At 44.5% G+C, this 16,650-nt stretch overlaps 2 protein-coding genes across 2 annotated transcripts; both read left to right on the plus strand.

The window, feature by feature from the left end:
- Window positions 1–6,673: 6,673 nt before the first annotated feature.
- Window positions 6,674–8,348, plus strand: LOC141001238 (E3 ubiquitin-protein ligase TRIM21-like). The gene has a single exon (XM_073472252.1). The coding sequence runs from the start codon at window positions 6,678–6,680 to the stop codon at window positions 8,310–8,312; it is 1,635 nt and encodes a 544-aa protein (XP_073328353.1). The 5' UTR covers window positions 6,674–6,677; the 3' UTR covers window positions 8,313–8,348.
- Window positions 8,349–12,240: 3,892 nt separating this feature from the next.
- On the plus strand, window positions 12,241–13,875 carry LOC141001174 (E3 ubiquitin-protein ligase TRIM21-like). The gene has a single exon (XM_073472163.1). It carries the CDS (start codon window positions 12,241–12,243, stop codon window positions 13,873–13,875), a length of 1,635 nt encoding a protein of 544 aa, XP_073328264.1.
- The last annotated feature ends 2,775 nt before the right edge of the window (window positions 13,876–16,650 follow it).

The raw sequence follows: 16,650 nt of genomic DNA on the forward strand, positions 1-16,650 counted from the left end.
CCTCATACGTCACTGGTCCCATCCTCCTCAACACCTCATAAGGCCCCTGCCATTTGTCTAACAGTTTGTTGCTGCTGGTTGGGAGTAAGATCAGGACCCTCTGACCTGGTGTCAGCTCCCTCTGCCGAGCCCTTTTGTCATACCAGCACTTCTGGTCCTGCTGCGCCCTCTTCAGGTGGACCCTTGCCTCCTCATGGTACCTCTCAAGGCGTTCACGCATTTGAAGTACGTAGGACAGGATACCTTCCGGTGCTGGTTTCTTGGTGGCCTCCCACTCCTTCCTCAGAAGATCCAGTGGCCCCTGTACTGGCCATCCATAAAGGAGCTCGAACGGGGAGAAGCCAGTTGATGCCTGAGGCACTTCCCTGTAGGCAAACAAGACAAAAGGTAACCACTTGTCCCAGTCACGCCTGGTATCAGAGACAAACTTACACAGCATCTGCTTCAGCGTTTGGTTGAATCGCTCAACCAGACCATCAGTCTGGGGATGGTATGGAGTCGTCCGTATGCCTTTGATGTCGAGTTCCTTCTGCAGCTGTGTCATCGTCCCAGAAGTGAAGTTGGTACCTTGGTCCATGATGATCTCATCTGGCACCCCTACACGAGAGAAAAGCTGGACAAGGGCACCGATGATTTTGGGTGTCTTTCTGCTTCGGAGAGGAAAAGCTTCTGGAAATCGTGTGGCATAGTCACAGATCACAAGTATGTACTGGTAACCAGAGCTACTCTTCTCCAGTGGACCAACCACATCCATGGCTATGCGCCGGAAAGGGGTACTGATGATAGGTAATGGGTGTAATGGAACCTGCTTGACTTTGATGTGTGTGGTGACCTGACACTCTGGGCATGTGGTGCAGAAATATTTGACATCGGTAAACATTGTTGGCCAATAAAACCGTGACCCCAACCTCATGTAGGTTTTCTGCTGCCCTAGATGGCCTGCCCATGGTACGGTGTGTGCCAGATGTAAGACAAGCGGCCTACAACTGGTGGGTACCACTAAGCGCTTACCTGCATCCCCCATTGCATACAGAATGTCATTTTCAACCATAAATCCTGGACCAGAGTCTTGTTTCCCGTCCCCATCCTCAACCTGCTTGTACAAGTAAGACAGAGTAGGATCAGACATTTGCAACTGGCTGATGTCATTGGGAATATCCCAATTGACACTCACAGGTTCAGGATAGGTTTCTCCCTTAGTCGGGGTGCCTTGCATTTTCTCAATGCGTCGCTGTCGCTGTGATTTTCTTGGGCCATTGGAACCACCCTCACACAGATCACCATCAAGATCTGGGAGGGGCTCCAGGCCAGCTTTAACCTGGGACCTCGTTACCATAGCACACATTTCCGCTTTTGGTTGTTTTCCTGCAATTAGGTCTTGCAGGATTGGCAAATCCCTCCCCAGGATGCAATCAACAGTTAGATGGTCAATAACCCCCACTTGTAGCAAAAATGCCTGCCCATCTACCACTATGGTAACCTCAGACGTGGGGTAGGGTTTCTGATCCCCATGAACACATTCAATGTCAGCTTTTTTCCCATAGTCAATACCACTGTCTGTCAGATAGCATTTCTTAATCAGTGTCATGGAACTCCCATTGTCTAACAAGGCCAACACCTGTACCCCATTAACAGTAACTCGATGAAACGAGGCATCTTCTGAGCGCATGGTACTTGACTCTATACACACCTCTCTGCGGGGAACATAGCAGTAACCAGACATTTTAGGTTTTTTTAGAGGGCAGTCTGAGGCCTTGTGGCCCGGCTGCTGGCAGTAGTAACAAATGATTTCCCCACGACTGGTACTAGCCTGCTGTCCATATCTACTAGCCCCCCCAGTCCCCTGACTGGCACTAGCCTGCTGTCCACCTCTGCTGAACCCCACCTGCCGGCTGTCCCCTGGTCCTCTGTTCGGCTGGCGCTGTTGGGACCTGGTCAGTACTAGCCTCCGGGCATTGACATAATGGGTTGCAAGCTTCGCTGCCTCTAAGCCGGTGGTGGACTCTCGCTCCTTGACCCACGTGCGGATGTCGGGTGGAAACACTCTCAGCAGCTGCTTCAACACGATGGCTTCCCCGATGTCCTCCACGCTGCACTGGTCTGGCTTGATCCAACGTCGATACAGGCCTTTCAAGTGCTGGTAGGTTTCGGTCGGCGTCTCTCCCTGGGATACAGCTGGATCTCTGAAGCGCTGGCGATAAGTCTCAGCAGAAATGTCAAACTTGGCCAGCAGGGCTTGTTTAAGGTCTGGGTAGGAGTCAGACCGCTCTTCATCCATGGCGGAATAGGCCTCCAACGCCTGTCCCGTCAGTAAAGGCACAAGTCTGTAGGCCCACTCAGTCTCTGGCCACGCCCAAGTTCTGGCAATCCGCTCAAAGCGGAGGAGGTAGTTTTCAATGTCCTCACCAAACTGAAAATGGAAGCAACTGGGGGTCCTTCCGTGGAGCTGGTGCTGGTGGCTGCAGCTGTAGTGCTGGTGCTGCTGGTGATTGCGGCTGACTGCCAACGTCCGTAGGCCTCGGAGTTCCCCTAAGATCGCTTCTTCCCGGTCCCTCTGAGCACCCATAAACTGACGTAGCAGCATGACCATCTCCTGCTGTGGCGGCGCTGCACGGGAAGGCCGGGATGAGGGCCCCTCCCCATCGGACTCCCATTCCTCACCCTCTGTATCTGGTTGGCTGGTTCAGGATCTGTTTTAAGTTTGGCTGTCTTGCTCCTGGTTTGTATTTTCTTTCGACCCCCCTGGGGCCCAGTCGGGTGGCCATCCCACCACTGCCACCAAATGTCACACTCTGCTCAACACATAGTTGAGTAAAAGTAAAGATATCGTGTTAAGATATTACTTGAAAGTGAAGTCATGAAGCCACTAAAACAAATATTACTTAAATTATCTGATATTAAATGTACTTAAATATCAGAAGTAAAAGTACATTATACATATATTTACATGTATATACTGTTAACCTTCCAATTTATCATGTCTAAATAGGAAATGTTTGATTAGAAGCTGCAAGAATCCAGAAGAATCATTTTGTCCCATGTGTGACGTAATCACAGGGTAAGTAAGTAAGTAAGTAAATTTAATCTATATAGCACTTTTCATAGATAAAATCACAAAGTGCTTTACAACAAGGATAAAAAGCAATAGAATACAGAGATCACAACAAAAAACACACAATGGCACAAATCCGGGTAGCTTCACAGAGGTCCCAAAACATCAACATCAATAAAAAGCCTGTCTAAAAAGATAGGTTTTAAGTTCTCTCTTAAAACTTTCAGTGGACTCTATGCTACGTAAGGTCAATGGTAGTGCATTCCAGAGGCGAGGGGCAGAGGCCTGGAAAGAGCAATCACCTCGTGTTTTAAAATGAGTGCGGGGGACCATCAAGAGTTTCTGATCTGATGACCTTAAAGAGCGTGAGGGAGAGTAGGGTCTCAGTAGCTCCGTGATGTAGGAGGGAGCTTGGTCATGGAGGGCTCGAAAAGTAAGTACTAAAATCTTAAAATTAATCCTAAAATTAATCGGTAACCAATGTAGGGAATATAAAATTGGGCTGATATGATCCCTTTTCTTTGATCCCGTTATAAGCCTTGCAGCTGCATTCTGCACAGTTTGAAGGCGATTTACAGCCTTTTTGTTAAAACACATAAAAAGAGCATTACAATAGTCCGTAGGGTCACATGTGATGTGAAAAAGTAGAAAAGTGAATCAATATTGGTGGATGTTGGGATTGTTGTTGGTTTGAGGAGAGACTGTAGAGAGTTGTAGCACTTGTAGACTGTGATCACATGTTAAAGACTCCAATACAAGAAAACATGTGAACCACATGAAGTAAAAAGTCTCCTGTTAACACAGACTGCCCTTAAAGCTTCAGTGTGTTGCATCAGAATACATCTTGTGCCAAAAGTACATCTGTCAGGTTTAATCACCTAGAACATTATTAAAAACACACACAAAGAGAGTCAGACAAGGCGTTCAATTTCTTACATGCAAGGAGAGCGGCAGGAGACGTGCAGAGTTACAAATCCCCAAAACGCTCTGCTCGTCCCTTCCGTCTCCTCTCTTTTTATTAAGCAAAATGGGTGTTAACTTTTACACAGAGCGCTGTTCCTCTTTCAGAGATCAGCGAAAGTTCAGCAAACATGGGAGCGCTGTTCCTCTTTCAGGGGGCAGTTTAAGGTCAAGTGTCTAGATCCTCTTATCAGACAAAAACAACTTCCTGACCTTTATATCAACTTTTAACTTTCCTCTTGTCACAGATACTACAGTTAGAGCGTCTCGCCTCCTCACTTCCTGTTTTACACTCCAGTCTTGAGTGAGTCACTTCCTAAAAGAACAGGGTGCGAGGTGTTTCTTAAGGACAGGGAAAGTACAGCATGAGATATTAATAGATTTAAACACATGATACTGGCAAGCTTAATGAGCATATACATGGCATAAACAAGCATGATATATTTTATCCTTATCAACATCAGTAATCAAGTTGAACCTGACAGGTAACAAACCTCAGCTGCAGAGCAGAAAGAGGTGGAGCAACACTGGAAAAACACCACAGCTTTAAAACCACATTCATTACATGAAACTAAACATTCGTCTGAGCGACGGCAGACCTGCAGGCGAGACAAGTCTCAGACGACTTAATCAGCCTTTCTCAACGACACACAAGAGTCTCAGGTGAGTGCAGCTGATTATATTTACTGTGCTTCAACATCAATATCAACTCAAACTTCAGATCTGCTCAGACCTCCTGTCTGTCAGGTGTTTTTACTTCATGCTAACAAATGGAACTTTAAACTTGAATGTAAATTGTAATTCAGAAACACCACCTGTTTTTTAACCAGTGTGAGAGGAAGTATTCAGATCCTTCTTCAGAGCCTCGCTGTCAAATGACTCTGTTACAAGTCAAAGTCCTGTTGTGAAAATGTTCCTCACAGAATCTGCAGTCATGCCCCCTAACAGCCATGCTCAGTGTCCTCTCTGATCCGGCCTCATTAAAGTCTCAACAAGCAGACGTAGCTGCTTTCACAACCTTGTTGGCTCGTCGCAGAATTCTTCTTACATGGACGTCTGCACAGCCTCCCTCCATTTCCACCTGGCTTACAGGTGTGATGTTCCTCCTCAAGCTTGAGAAAGTTAAATGTTTCCGATGCTGTTCAAATGATGCATTAGTCACAGAATGGCAGCCATGTATATCACTCGTTAACGGCCTGCAGAAGCTTCCTGCAGATGACGGGCTGTAAGTTGAGGTGTTCACAGACAGTCACGTCACTGTCTCTGACTATGTTGTCTCCATGTCGTCCTCGCAATTTGACAATTTATTTCATTTATTCACTGACGTATTTATTTTAGTGTGATTCTCTGCTTCGTATCTCTCCCCTCACCGTTTCATTTAGTCTGCCTCCTACTTATATGTCATGTCAGCCCTATAATCATTGGTGCACTGTGTATCAGTACATGAGTGATGGATTTGTAATGTGTTAGTTGTGGTTGGTAACGTTGGTGAAACCAGGAAGAGGAAACTATTTTTTGAAGTTATACAACCCCCCGCCCTCCTTTCAGGCCTCCATCCAAAGCCGCTCCTCCAAGAGGAACGCAGCAGATCGTTGTCGTCACTAACCGTATCCAACTTCCTCGTGTCTGATTCACATGATAGGAAACACCTCACATCATCAAAATGAACATAAACAACCAACATGGCTGTTGTTAGTACTCACTGCTATCAAGCTAGCATGTTAGCATTGGGACATTTTGTCTGCATTAATGATTGCTGGGCTTCTTAAAGGCTGCAGCAGCCACAGACTGTTCTTCTGTTTTCTGTCAGAGCATTTGATTTATTGATCACAGTCGGGATGTAAATACAATTTTAGTTCCAACAACAGAAATGCTTCTTAAATGAACCCAAACTTTAAGTAAAGGTATGTAAGTATAATCAGTGTGCTCAGCATCATTTAGTCGTCGCCTGCATCATGTTCACAGAGCTGCAATGACTTAAGTCCAAATGTCGTTATAGAGCGCGATTAATCTGCGTTATCTTTTTTAACACGTTATTTTTTCCGTCATTAATTAATCAGAAGTTACCTGTTATTTTGACAGCTCTAGTTTTCTTTGAAAAAACTCAGTGTAAGAGCCACAAGATGAGAATTTCAGTTAATTTAAAATATGATGCATAATTTATAATTTCATGTTATTTCATGTGCATATCAGGGAAACAATGTTAAAAGATTTAAAAACAAACTCATGTTGGTTAATATCATTTATGCTCCCTCCCTGATAAAACTTGCATATTAGTCCTTTAATTTGGTGAGTCATGTGCGCTGTTGACTGATGCTTAGAGCTGCGGCAGGCACGGGAGCATATAGTTTTTCTACCGTGTGGTGGACTGCAATTTGATTTTTAAATTTTTTTATTAAACGTTTTGAACCGGATTACATCTCCTGTCATTCACGTCAGACTGAAGTTACTGCGCCTGCAGCTCGGGAAGTGGCTTTTGTGACGTCCAGAAGGAACGGCACTACACTCAGTTAAAAAATGATCAAAGTACAGAACTTGAGAAAATGTACTTATGTACATTCAACCATTGCGGTTACCTAACTAATATTTGTGAGACTCTTCTGAATCTTTGTATTTATTGTTGTGCTTCAACACTCTTTCACTCTTCTGTCCTCAGACTGTAAACATGTCTGCTGCCAGCTGTCTGCTGACTGAAGATCAGTTTCTGTGCTCCATCTGTCTGGATGTGTTCACTGATCCAGTCGCCACACCATGTGGACACAACTTCTGTAAAACCTGCATCACTCAACACTGGAGTGTTAACGTCCCGTGTCACTGTCCCAACTGTAAAGAGGTTTTCTACACAAGACCGAAGCTGCAGGTCAATACTTTCATCTCTGAGATGGCTGCTCAGTTCAGACAGTCAGCTCAACAGAAAGCCAGCAGCAGCAGCTCAGAGCAACAAGTTTCCAAACCAGGAGAAGTTCCCTGTGACGACTGCACTGGAACCAAACTGAAGGCCCTGAAGTCCTGCCTGGTGTGTCTGGCCTCCTACTGTGAGACTCACCTGGAGCCTCATCTGACAAAGTCAGGCCTGAAAAGACATCAGCTGATCGACCCTGTGGAGAACCTGGAAGGCAGGATGTGTACGAAGCACGATAAACTGCTGGAGCTGTTCTGTAAGACCGACCAGATGTGTGTCTGCATGCTCTGCACTGTTTCAGACCACAAGACACATGATGTTGTTCTTCTGAAAGAAGGATATGAAGGAAAGAAGGCCGAGCTGGGGAAGACAGACGCTGAAATTCAGCAGATGATCCAGAAGAGACGACTGAAGCTTCAGGAGATGAAGCGCTCAGTGGAGCTCAGTAAGAAAGATGCAGACAGAGAGATAGCAGCTGGTGTTCAGGTCTTCACCGCTCTGAAGGAGTCTGTTGAGAGAAGCCAGGCCGAGCTCATCCACACCATCAAAGAGAAGCAGAGAGAGACAGAGAAACAGGCTGAAGGCTTCATCAAACAGCTGGAACAGGAAATCTCTGAGCTGAAGAAGAGAAGCTCTGAGGTGGAGCAGCTCTCACAGTCTGAAGACCACCTCCACCTCCTCCAAAGCTCCCCATCACTGAACGCTGCTCCACCCACCAAGGACTGGACAGGAGTCAGCGTCCGTCCACCTTCATATGAGGGGACTGTGGTGAGAGCTGTGAATCAGCTGGAGGAGACGCTCAGTAAACAGATGAAGAAGGTCGAGCTGAAGAGGGTCCAGCAGTATGCAGTGGATGTGACACTCGATCCTGATACAGCACAGCCCAACCTCATCCTGTCTGATGATGGAAAACAAGTTAAACTTGGTGATGTAAAGAAGAATCTCCCAGACAACCCAGAGAGATTTAATTATCATATCCGTGTCTTAGGAAAGCAGAGTTTCTCTTCGGGAAGATTTTATTATGAGGTTCAAGTTAAAGAGAAGACTGACTGGGCTTTAGGAGTGGCCAGAGAGTCGATCAACAGGAAGGGAGAAATCAACCTGCGTCCTCAGAATGGTTACTGGACGATATGTTTGAGAAATAAAAATGATTACATAGCTTTTGCTGACCCTTCAGTCCGTCTCTCTCTGAAGTGTCAGCCTGAGAAGGTGGGGGTGTTTGTGGATTATGAGGAGGGTCTGGTCTCCTTTTATGAAGTTGATGCTGCAGCTCTTATCTACTCCTTTACTGGCTGCTGCTTCACTCAGAAACTCTACCCACTCTTCAATCCTGGTCTTAACGATGGTGGTGAAAACTCTGCCCCTCTGATCATCTCTCCTGTCAATCACACTGAGTAGAACAAACATTTGATTTTCTACTGAAAGATTCACATCATTTAATGTAATAAATGTTCATTTACTGGTGATTTAAATGATTCAGATTCTGATCAATGTGCTTTTTTCAACAAATGTGTTTCTTTGATGCGTCACATTGATTTTTACTACAACACACCAGTTTTACCACATTGATTGATATTATTTAATGTTGTCTCATTTATTGTAATAACTTCATTACCTGCCTTCAACACTGTTGAATCATCAGGAAACAATGTACTCAGGAATATGAAGCATTTTTTGTGTCTGATCGTTGTAAATATAAGAAGAGCTGCATCCTGACAAAACATTTGTAAACGAACAAAAAGTCATTTGATTTTGATTTTCTCTATGAATAAAATAGAAAAAGACATTTTATTGTGTCTGATTCATTATTTAGTTTGTTATTGATATCAACAGCTGATGTTTCTAATGACGACCAAATCACGTGATTAAAAACACCATCAGCTGTTCTCAGACTGACTTGAGCTGAGGAGCTCCAATCCTCCATCACACCTGAGACAGCTGGTAGTGTGAGATGATGTCGTGTTATTGAAGGTTTGAACAGCTGATATGAACTAAACCAGTGATCTGAGGTCGCCCTCTAGTGGAGCTCATGACAAACTGATTTGTTTAATTCAACTTTTAAATCATTCATCAGCTATTTATCGACCAATTCCAAACTTTTTACAGCTACGTCTTCACCTGCTGCTCGATACAAAGTTAAACCAGAAATCCAGTTTAGCCTCCATCTTATTCAGCATCCTTCATCCTCCTACACTTTTCTAATTGTTCATATTTCTTCAGCTGCTTCTTCATACAGATTAAAACCAACAATGTCCACATTAATGTCCAGTGTTGGCGACGCTTCTCTGTTTCCAGTTGATATTTCAAAGGGAACATCAACAATGTAGTTTTGAATCATTGTGATTCTTGTTTTAGACTATTCCCCCGAAAAATACCAGAAAATCAAGTGTTGCCAACCAGAAAGGAGGAAAATCATGATGGGAATATTCACAGTGTTGTTAAGTTTCTCTTTGTGTTTGTAAAGAACTTGTTCATCACGTCAGTCTTCCTGGACGTACAGACGACGATCACTGCATCACTTTGATACTGATACTTGATACTCACAATGATTAATGAGTAAATGACTGAAACATCCAGAGGGATATTTTACTGATGCTGTGACGAGGAGCCAAAAGTCATAGTTGAGTAAAAGTAAAGATATCGTGTTAAAATATTACTTTGGTGAAAGTGAAGTCATGAAGCCACTAAAACAAATATTACTTAAATTATCTGATAGTAAATGTACTTAAATATCAGAAGTAAAAGTAAATTATACATATATTTACATGTATATACCGTTAACCTTCCAATTTATCGTGTTTAAATAGGAAATGTTTGATTAGAAGCTGCAAGAATCCAGAAGAATAATTTTGTCCCATGTGTGACGTAATCACAGGGTCACATGTGATGTGAAAAAGTAGAAAAGTGAATTAATATTGGTGGATGTCGAGATTGTTGTTGGCTTGAGGAGAGACTGTAGAGAGTTGTAGCACTTGTCGACTGTGATCACATGTTAAAGACTCCAATACAAGAAAACATGTGAACCACATGAAGTAAAAAGTCTCCTGTTAACACAGACTGCCCTTAAAGCTTCAGTGTGTTGCATCAGAATACATCTTGTGCCAAAAGTACATCAGTAATCAAGTCGAACCTGAAAGGCAACAAACCTCAGCTGCAGAGCAGAAAGAGGTGGAGCAACACTGGAAAAACACCACAGCTTTAAAACCACATTCATTAAATGAAACTAAACATTCGACTGAGCGACGGCAGACCTGCAGGCGAGACAAGTCTCAGGCGACTTAATCAGCCTTTCTCAACGACACACAAGAGTCTCAGGTGAGTACAGCTGATTATATTTACTGTGCTTCAACATCAATATCAACTCAAACTTCAGATCTGCTCAGACCTCCTGTCTGTCAGGTGTTTTTATTTCATGCTAACAAATGGAACTTTAAACTTGAATGTAAATTGTAATTCAGAAACACCACCTGGTTTTTAACCAGTGTGAGAGGAAGTATTCAGATCCTTCTTCAGAGCCTCGCTGTCAAATGACTCTGTTACAAGTCAAAGTCCTGTTGTGAAAATGTTCCTCACAGAATCTGCAGTCATGCCCCCTAACAGCCATGTTCAGTGTCCTCTCTGATCCGGCCTCATTAAAGTCTCAACAAGCAGACGTAGCTGCTTTCACAACCTTGTTGGCTCGTCGCAGAATTCTTCTTACATGGACGTCTGCACAGCCTCCCTCCATTTCCACCTGGCTTACAGGTGTGATGTTCCTCCTCAAGCTTGAGAAAGTTAAATGTTTCCGACGCTGTTCAAATGATGCATTAGTCACAGAATGGCAGCCATGTATATCACTCGTTAACGGCCTGCAGAAGCTTCCTGCAGATGACGGGCTGTAAGTTGAGCTGTTCACAGACAGTCACGTCACTGTCACTGACTATGTTGTCTCCATGTCGTCCTCGCAATTTGACAATTCATTTCATTTATTCACTGACGTATTTATTTTAGTTTGATTCTCTGCTTCGTATCTCTCCCCTCACCGTTTCATTTAGTCTGCCTCCTACTTATATGTCATGTCAGCCCTATAATCATTGGTGCACTGTGTATCAGTACATGAGTGATGGATTTGTAATGTGTTAGCTGTGGTTGGTAACGTTGGTGAAACCAGGAAGAGGAAACTATTTTTTGAAGTTATACAACCAAAACATCCCCCCCGCCCTCCTTTCAGGCCTCCATCCAAAGCCGCTCCTCCAAGAGGAACGCAGCAGATGGTTGTCGTCACTAACCGTATCCAACTTCCTCGTGTCTGATTCACATGATAGGAAACACCTCACATCATCAAAATGAACATAAACAACCAACATGGCTGTTGTTAGTACTCACTGCTATCAAGTTAGCATGTTAGCATTGGGACATTTTGTCTGCATTAATGATTGCTGGGCTTCTTACAGGCTGCAGCAGCCACAGACTGTTCTTCTGTTTTCTGTCAGAGCATTTGATTTATTGATCACAGTCGGGATGTAAATACAATTTTAGTTCCAACAACAGAAATGCTTTTTTAATGAACCCAAACTTTAAGTAAAGGTATGTAAGTATAATCAGTGTGCTCAGCATCATTTAGTCGTCGCCTGCATCATGTTCACAGAGCTGCAATGACGTAAGTCCAAATGAAGTTATAGAGCTGATTAATCTGCGTTATCTTTTTTAACACGTTATTTTTTCCGTCATTAATTAATCAGAAGTTACCTGTTATTTTGACAGCTCTAGTTTTCTTTGAAAAACCTCAGTGTAAGAGCCACAAGATGAGAATTTAAGTTCATTTAAAATATGATGCATAATTTATAATTTCATGTTATTTCATGTGCATATCAGGGAAACAATGTTAAAAGATTTAAAAACAAACTCATGTTGGTTAATATCATTTATGCTCCCTCCCTGATAAAACTTGCATATTAGTCCTTTAATTTGGTGAGTCATGTGCGCTGTTGACTGATGCTTAGAGCTGCGGCAGGCACGGGAGCATATAGTTTTTCTACCGTGTGGTGGACTGTAATTTGATTTTTTAATTTTTTTATTAAATGTTTTGAACCGGATTACATCTCCTGTCATTCGCGTCAGACTGAAGTTACTGTGCCTGCTGCTCGGGAAGTGGCTTTTGTGACGTCCAGAAGGAACGGCACTACACTCAGTTAAAAAATGATCAAAGTACAGAACTTGAGAAAATGTACTTATGTACATTCAACCATTGCAGTTACCCAACTAATATTTGTGAGACTCTTCTGAATCTTTGTATTTATTGTTGTGCTTCAACACTCTTTCACTCTTCTGTCCTCAGACTGTCAACATGTCTGCTGCCAGCTGTCTGCTGACTGAAGATCAGTTTCTGTGCTCCATCTGTCTGGATGTGTTCACTGATCCAGTCACCATACCATGTGGACACAACTTCTGTAAAACCTGCATCTCTCAACACTGGAGTGTTAACGTCCCGTACAAGTGTCCCAACTGTAAAGAGGTTTTCTACAGGAGACCTGAGCTGAAGGTCAATACTTTCATCTCTGAGATGGCTGCTCAGTTCAGACAGTCAGCTCAACAGAAAGCCAGCAGCAGCAGCTCAGAGCAACAAGTTTCCAAACCAGGAGAAGTTCCCTGTGACGACTGCACTGGAACCAAACTGAAGGCCCTGAAGTCCTGCCTGGTGTGTCTGGCCTCCTACTGTGAGACTCACCTGCAGCCTCATCTGACAAAGTCAGGCCTGAAAAGACATCAGCTGATCGACCCTGTGGAGAACCTGGAAGACAGGATGTGTATGAAGCACGATAAACTGCTGGAGCTGTTCTGTAAGACCGACCAGATGTGTGTCTGCATGCTCTGCACTGTTTCAGACCACAAGACACATGATGTTGTTCCTCTGAAAGAAGAATATGAAGGAAAGAAGGCCGAGCTGGGGAAGACAGACGCTGAAATTCAGCAGATGATCCAGAAGAGACGACTGAAGCTTCAGGAGATGAAGCGCTCAGTGGAGCTCAGTAAGAAAGATGCAGACAGAGAGATAGCAGCTGGTGTTCAGGTCTTCACCGCTCTGAAGGAGTCTGTTGAGAGAAGCCAGGCCGAGCTCATCATCACCATCAAAGAGAAGCAGAGAGAGACAGAGAAACAGGCTGAAGGCTTCATCAGAGAGCTGGAACAGGAAATCTCTGAGCTGGAGAAGAGAAGCTCTGAGGTGGAGCAGCTCTCACAGTCTGAAGACCACCTCCACCTCCTCCAAAGCTTCCCATCACTGAACGCTGCTCCACCCACCAAGGACTGGACAGGAGTCAGCGTCCGTCCACCTTCATATGAGGGGACTGTGGTGAGAGCTGTGAATCAGCTGGAGGAGACGCTCAGTAAACAGATGAAGAAGGTCGAGCTGAAGTGGGTCCAGCAGTATGCAGTGGATGTGACACTCGATCCTGATACAGCACAGCCCAACCTCATCCTGTCTGATGATGGGAAACAAGTTAAACATGGTGATGTAAAGAAGAATCTCCCAGACAACCCAGAGAGATTCGATGAATGTCCCTGTGTCTTAGCAAAGCAGAGTTTCTCTTCAGGAAGATTTTATTATGAGGTTCAGGTTAAAGGGAAGACTAAGTGGGATTTAGGAGTGGCCAGAGAGTCGATCAACAGGAGGGGACAAATCACACAGCATCCTCAGGATGGTTACTGGACGATATGTCTGAGGAATAAAAATGAGTACTATGCTCGTGCTGGCCCTTCAGTCTGTCTCTCTCTGAAGTGTCAGCCTGAGAAGGTGGGGGTGTTTGTGGATTATGAGGAGGGTCTGGTCTCCTTTTATGACGTTGATGCTGCAGCTCTTATCTGCTCCTTTACTGGCTGCTGCTTCACTCAGAAACTCTACCCATACTTCAGTCCATGTAATAATAACAAAGGTAAAAACTCTGCCCCTCTGATCATCTCTCCTGTCAATCACACTGAGTAGAACAAACATTTAATTTTCTACAGAAAGATTCACATCATTTAATGTAATACATGTTCATTTACTGGTGATTTAAATGACTCAGATTCTGATCAATGTGCTTTTTTCCCTTTTTTCAACAAATGTGTTTCTCTGATGCGTCACATTGATTTTTACTACAACACACCAGTTTTACCACATTGATTGATATTATCTAATGTTGTCTCATTTATTGTAATAACTGCATCACCTGCCTTCAACACTGTTGAATCATCAGGAAACAATGTGTTCAGGAATATGAAGCATTTTTTTTTGTGTCTGATTGTTGTAAATATAAGAAGAGCTGCATCCTGACAAAACTTTTGTAAACGAACAAAAAGTCATTTGGTTTTGATTTTCTCTATGAATAAAATAGAAAAAGACATTTTATTGTGTCCGATTCATTATTTAGTTTGTTATTGATATCAACAGCTGATGTTTCTAATGACGACCAAATCATGTGATTAAAAACACCATCAGCTGTTCTCAGACTGACTTGAGCTGAGGAGTTCAGATCCTCCATCACACCTGAGACAGCTGGTAGTGTGAGATGATGTCATGTTATTGAAGGTTTGAACAGCTGATATGAACTAAACCAGTGATCTGAGGACGCCCTCTAGTGGAGCTCATGACAAACTGATTTGTTTAATTCAACTTTTAAATCATATTCATCAGCTATTTATCGACCATTTACAACTGTTTACAGCTATATCTTCACCTGCTGCTCGATACAAGGTTAAACCAGAAATCCAGTTTAGCCTCCATCTTATTCAGCATCCTTCATCTCCACTATCCAGCATCCACTATCTCCATCCCTCCTGCTCAGTCTTTCAAACATATTGCCCTCAAACTGCCTGGTCCCACTCCCCTGGTCATCACCATCATCTACCGTCCCCCCAAACCAAACCACTCCTTCCTCTCAGACCTCGCCGAATTCCTCACCCATCTATCCGCCATATCCCCCTCAATTCTGCTGCTGGGTGACTTCAATATCCCTATCGATGACCCTAACTCCAAAAGTGCAATAGACCTCCTGGAACTGCTTCATTGCCTTCAATTCACCCAGCACGTCAACTTCCCCACCAACTGTCGCGGCCACATCCTGGACCTAGTCTGCTCTGCCGGTCTCACCCTTCATAAACTCTCCAGCCTCAACCTACAGATCTCTGATCACCTGGCCATCATCATGGATTTCATCACCCCGCTGCGTCCCCCAAAACTCAACACAACATTACCTTCAGGAACATTAAATCCATCTCCCCCTCAGCTTTTTCTGACTTGCTGGCCAACACACTGTCCACCCCCCCTTTAACTTTTAACCCCACTGACCTGGTCAACCATTACAACGACACACTGTCCCTCTGCCTCAATCACCTGGCCCCCCTCAAAACCAAATCAGTCTCTTTCACCCACTCAGCTCCCTGATACACTCCCCAACTCCGTCATATGAAAATCCGTAAGCGCCAGCTTGAAAGACTCTACAAGAAAACCGGTCTCACAGTCCATCTCAACATTTACACAGACCACCTCTCAGACTACAAAAACGCCCTCACTGCTGCACGGTCCACCTACTACTCTCAGCTTATTCACTCTGGCTCCAACAACCCCAAGACTCTCTTCTCCACCATCAACAAACTCCTCAAACCCTGCGACAACACCCTCACCTCCTTCACAGTCAACAAATGCAACTCCTTCCTGGCATCCTTTCAGTCTAAGATCGACACTATCTACAATCAACTAAGCACTTCCCCCCCCATTTCAGCCTCTCCACCTCTCACCCCCCCCCCCCCCCCCCCCCCCCCACCACCACCACCACTACTCAACCTCTGTCACAGTTTACCCCTGTCTCTCCCCTGGAACTCCTCCCCATTATCACCAAGATAAAAAACTCTACTTCTGTTCTGGACCCTATCCCATCCTCCATCGTTAAATCCTGCCTCCCTACAATCTCCCCATTAATCGCCATCATTATTAACTCCTCCCTCTCCTCTGGCTCTGTCCCCGAATCCCTCAAACTGGCCGCTGTCACCCCCATCCTCAAAAAACCCGGCCTGGATCCTGACATCATCTCAAACTTCCGTCCAATCTCAAACCTCCCTTTCCTGTCAAAGATTCTGGAACGTGTTGTCGCCTCACAAATCCGAACCCACCTCCACTCTCATGACCTGTATGAACCTTTCCAATCTGGATTCCACCCCAAACACAGCACCGAAACCGCTCTCCTTAAAATCACCAACGACCTCCTCCTCTCTGCAGACTCCGGCCACCTCAGTATACTCATCCTCCTTGACCTCACTGCAGCCTTCGACACCATCAACCACTCCATCCTCCTGTCCCGCCTACAAACATTTCTCAACATCACCGGCTCCGCTCTTTCCTGGCTCAAATCCTACCTCTCAGACAGACAACAGTTCATCCATGTCAACAACTGCTCCTCCTCCACTGCCCCCCTGCTTCAAGGCGTCCCCCAGGGCTCAGTGCTTGGTCCTCTCCTCTTCATCATTTATCTACTTCCCCTTGGCTCCATCATCCGTTGTCATGGTCTCCGTTTTCACTGCTACGCCGACGACATCCAACTCTACATCTCCACAAAATCCATCACCCCTGCCACCCACTCTACCCTCACAAACTGCCTGTCAGAACTACAATCATGGCTGCAAAAAAACTTTCTCAAACTAAACTGTGACAAATCTGAAATCATACTCATCGGCCCAAAACCCCTCACCACATCGACCCAGAACTTTTCCCTCAGCTTTGACA

The sequence above is a fragment of the Pagrus major genome, chromosome 8 (genome assembly GCF_040436345.1).
Source record: "Pagrus major chromosome 8, Pma_NU_1.0".
Lineage (NCBI taxonomy): Eukaryota > Metazoa > Chordata > Actinopteri > Spariformes > Sparidae > Pagrus > Pagrus major.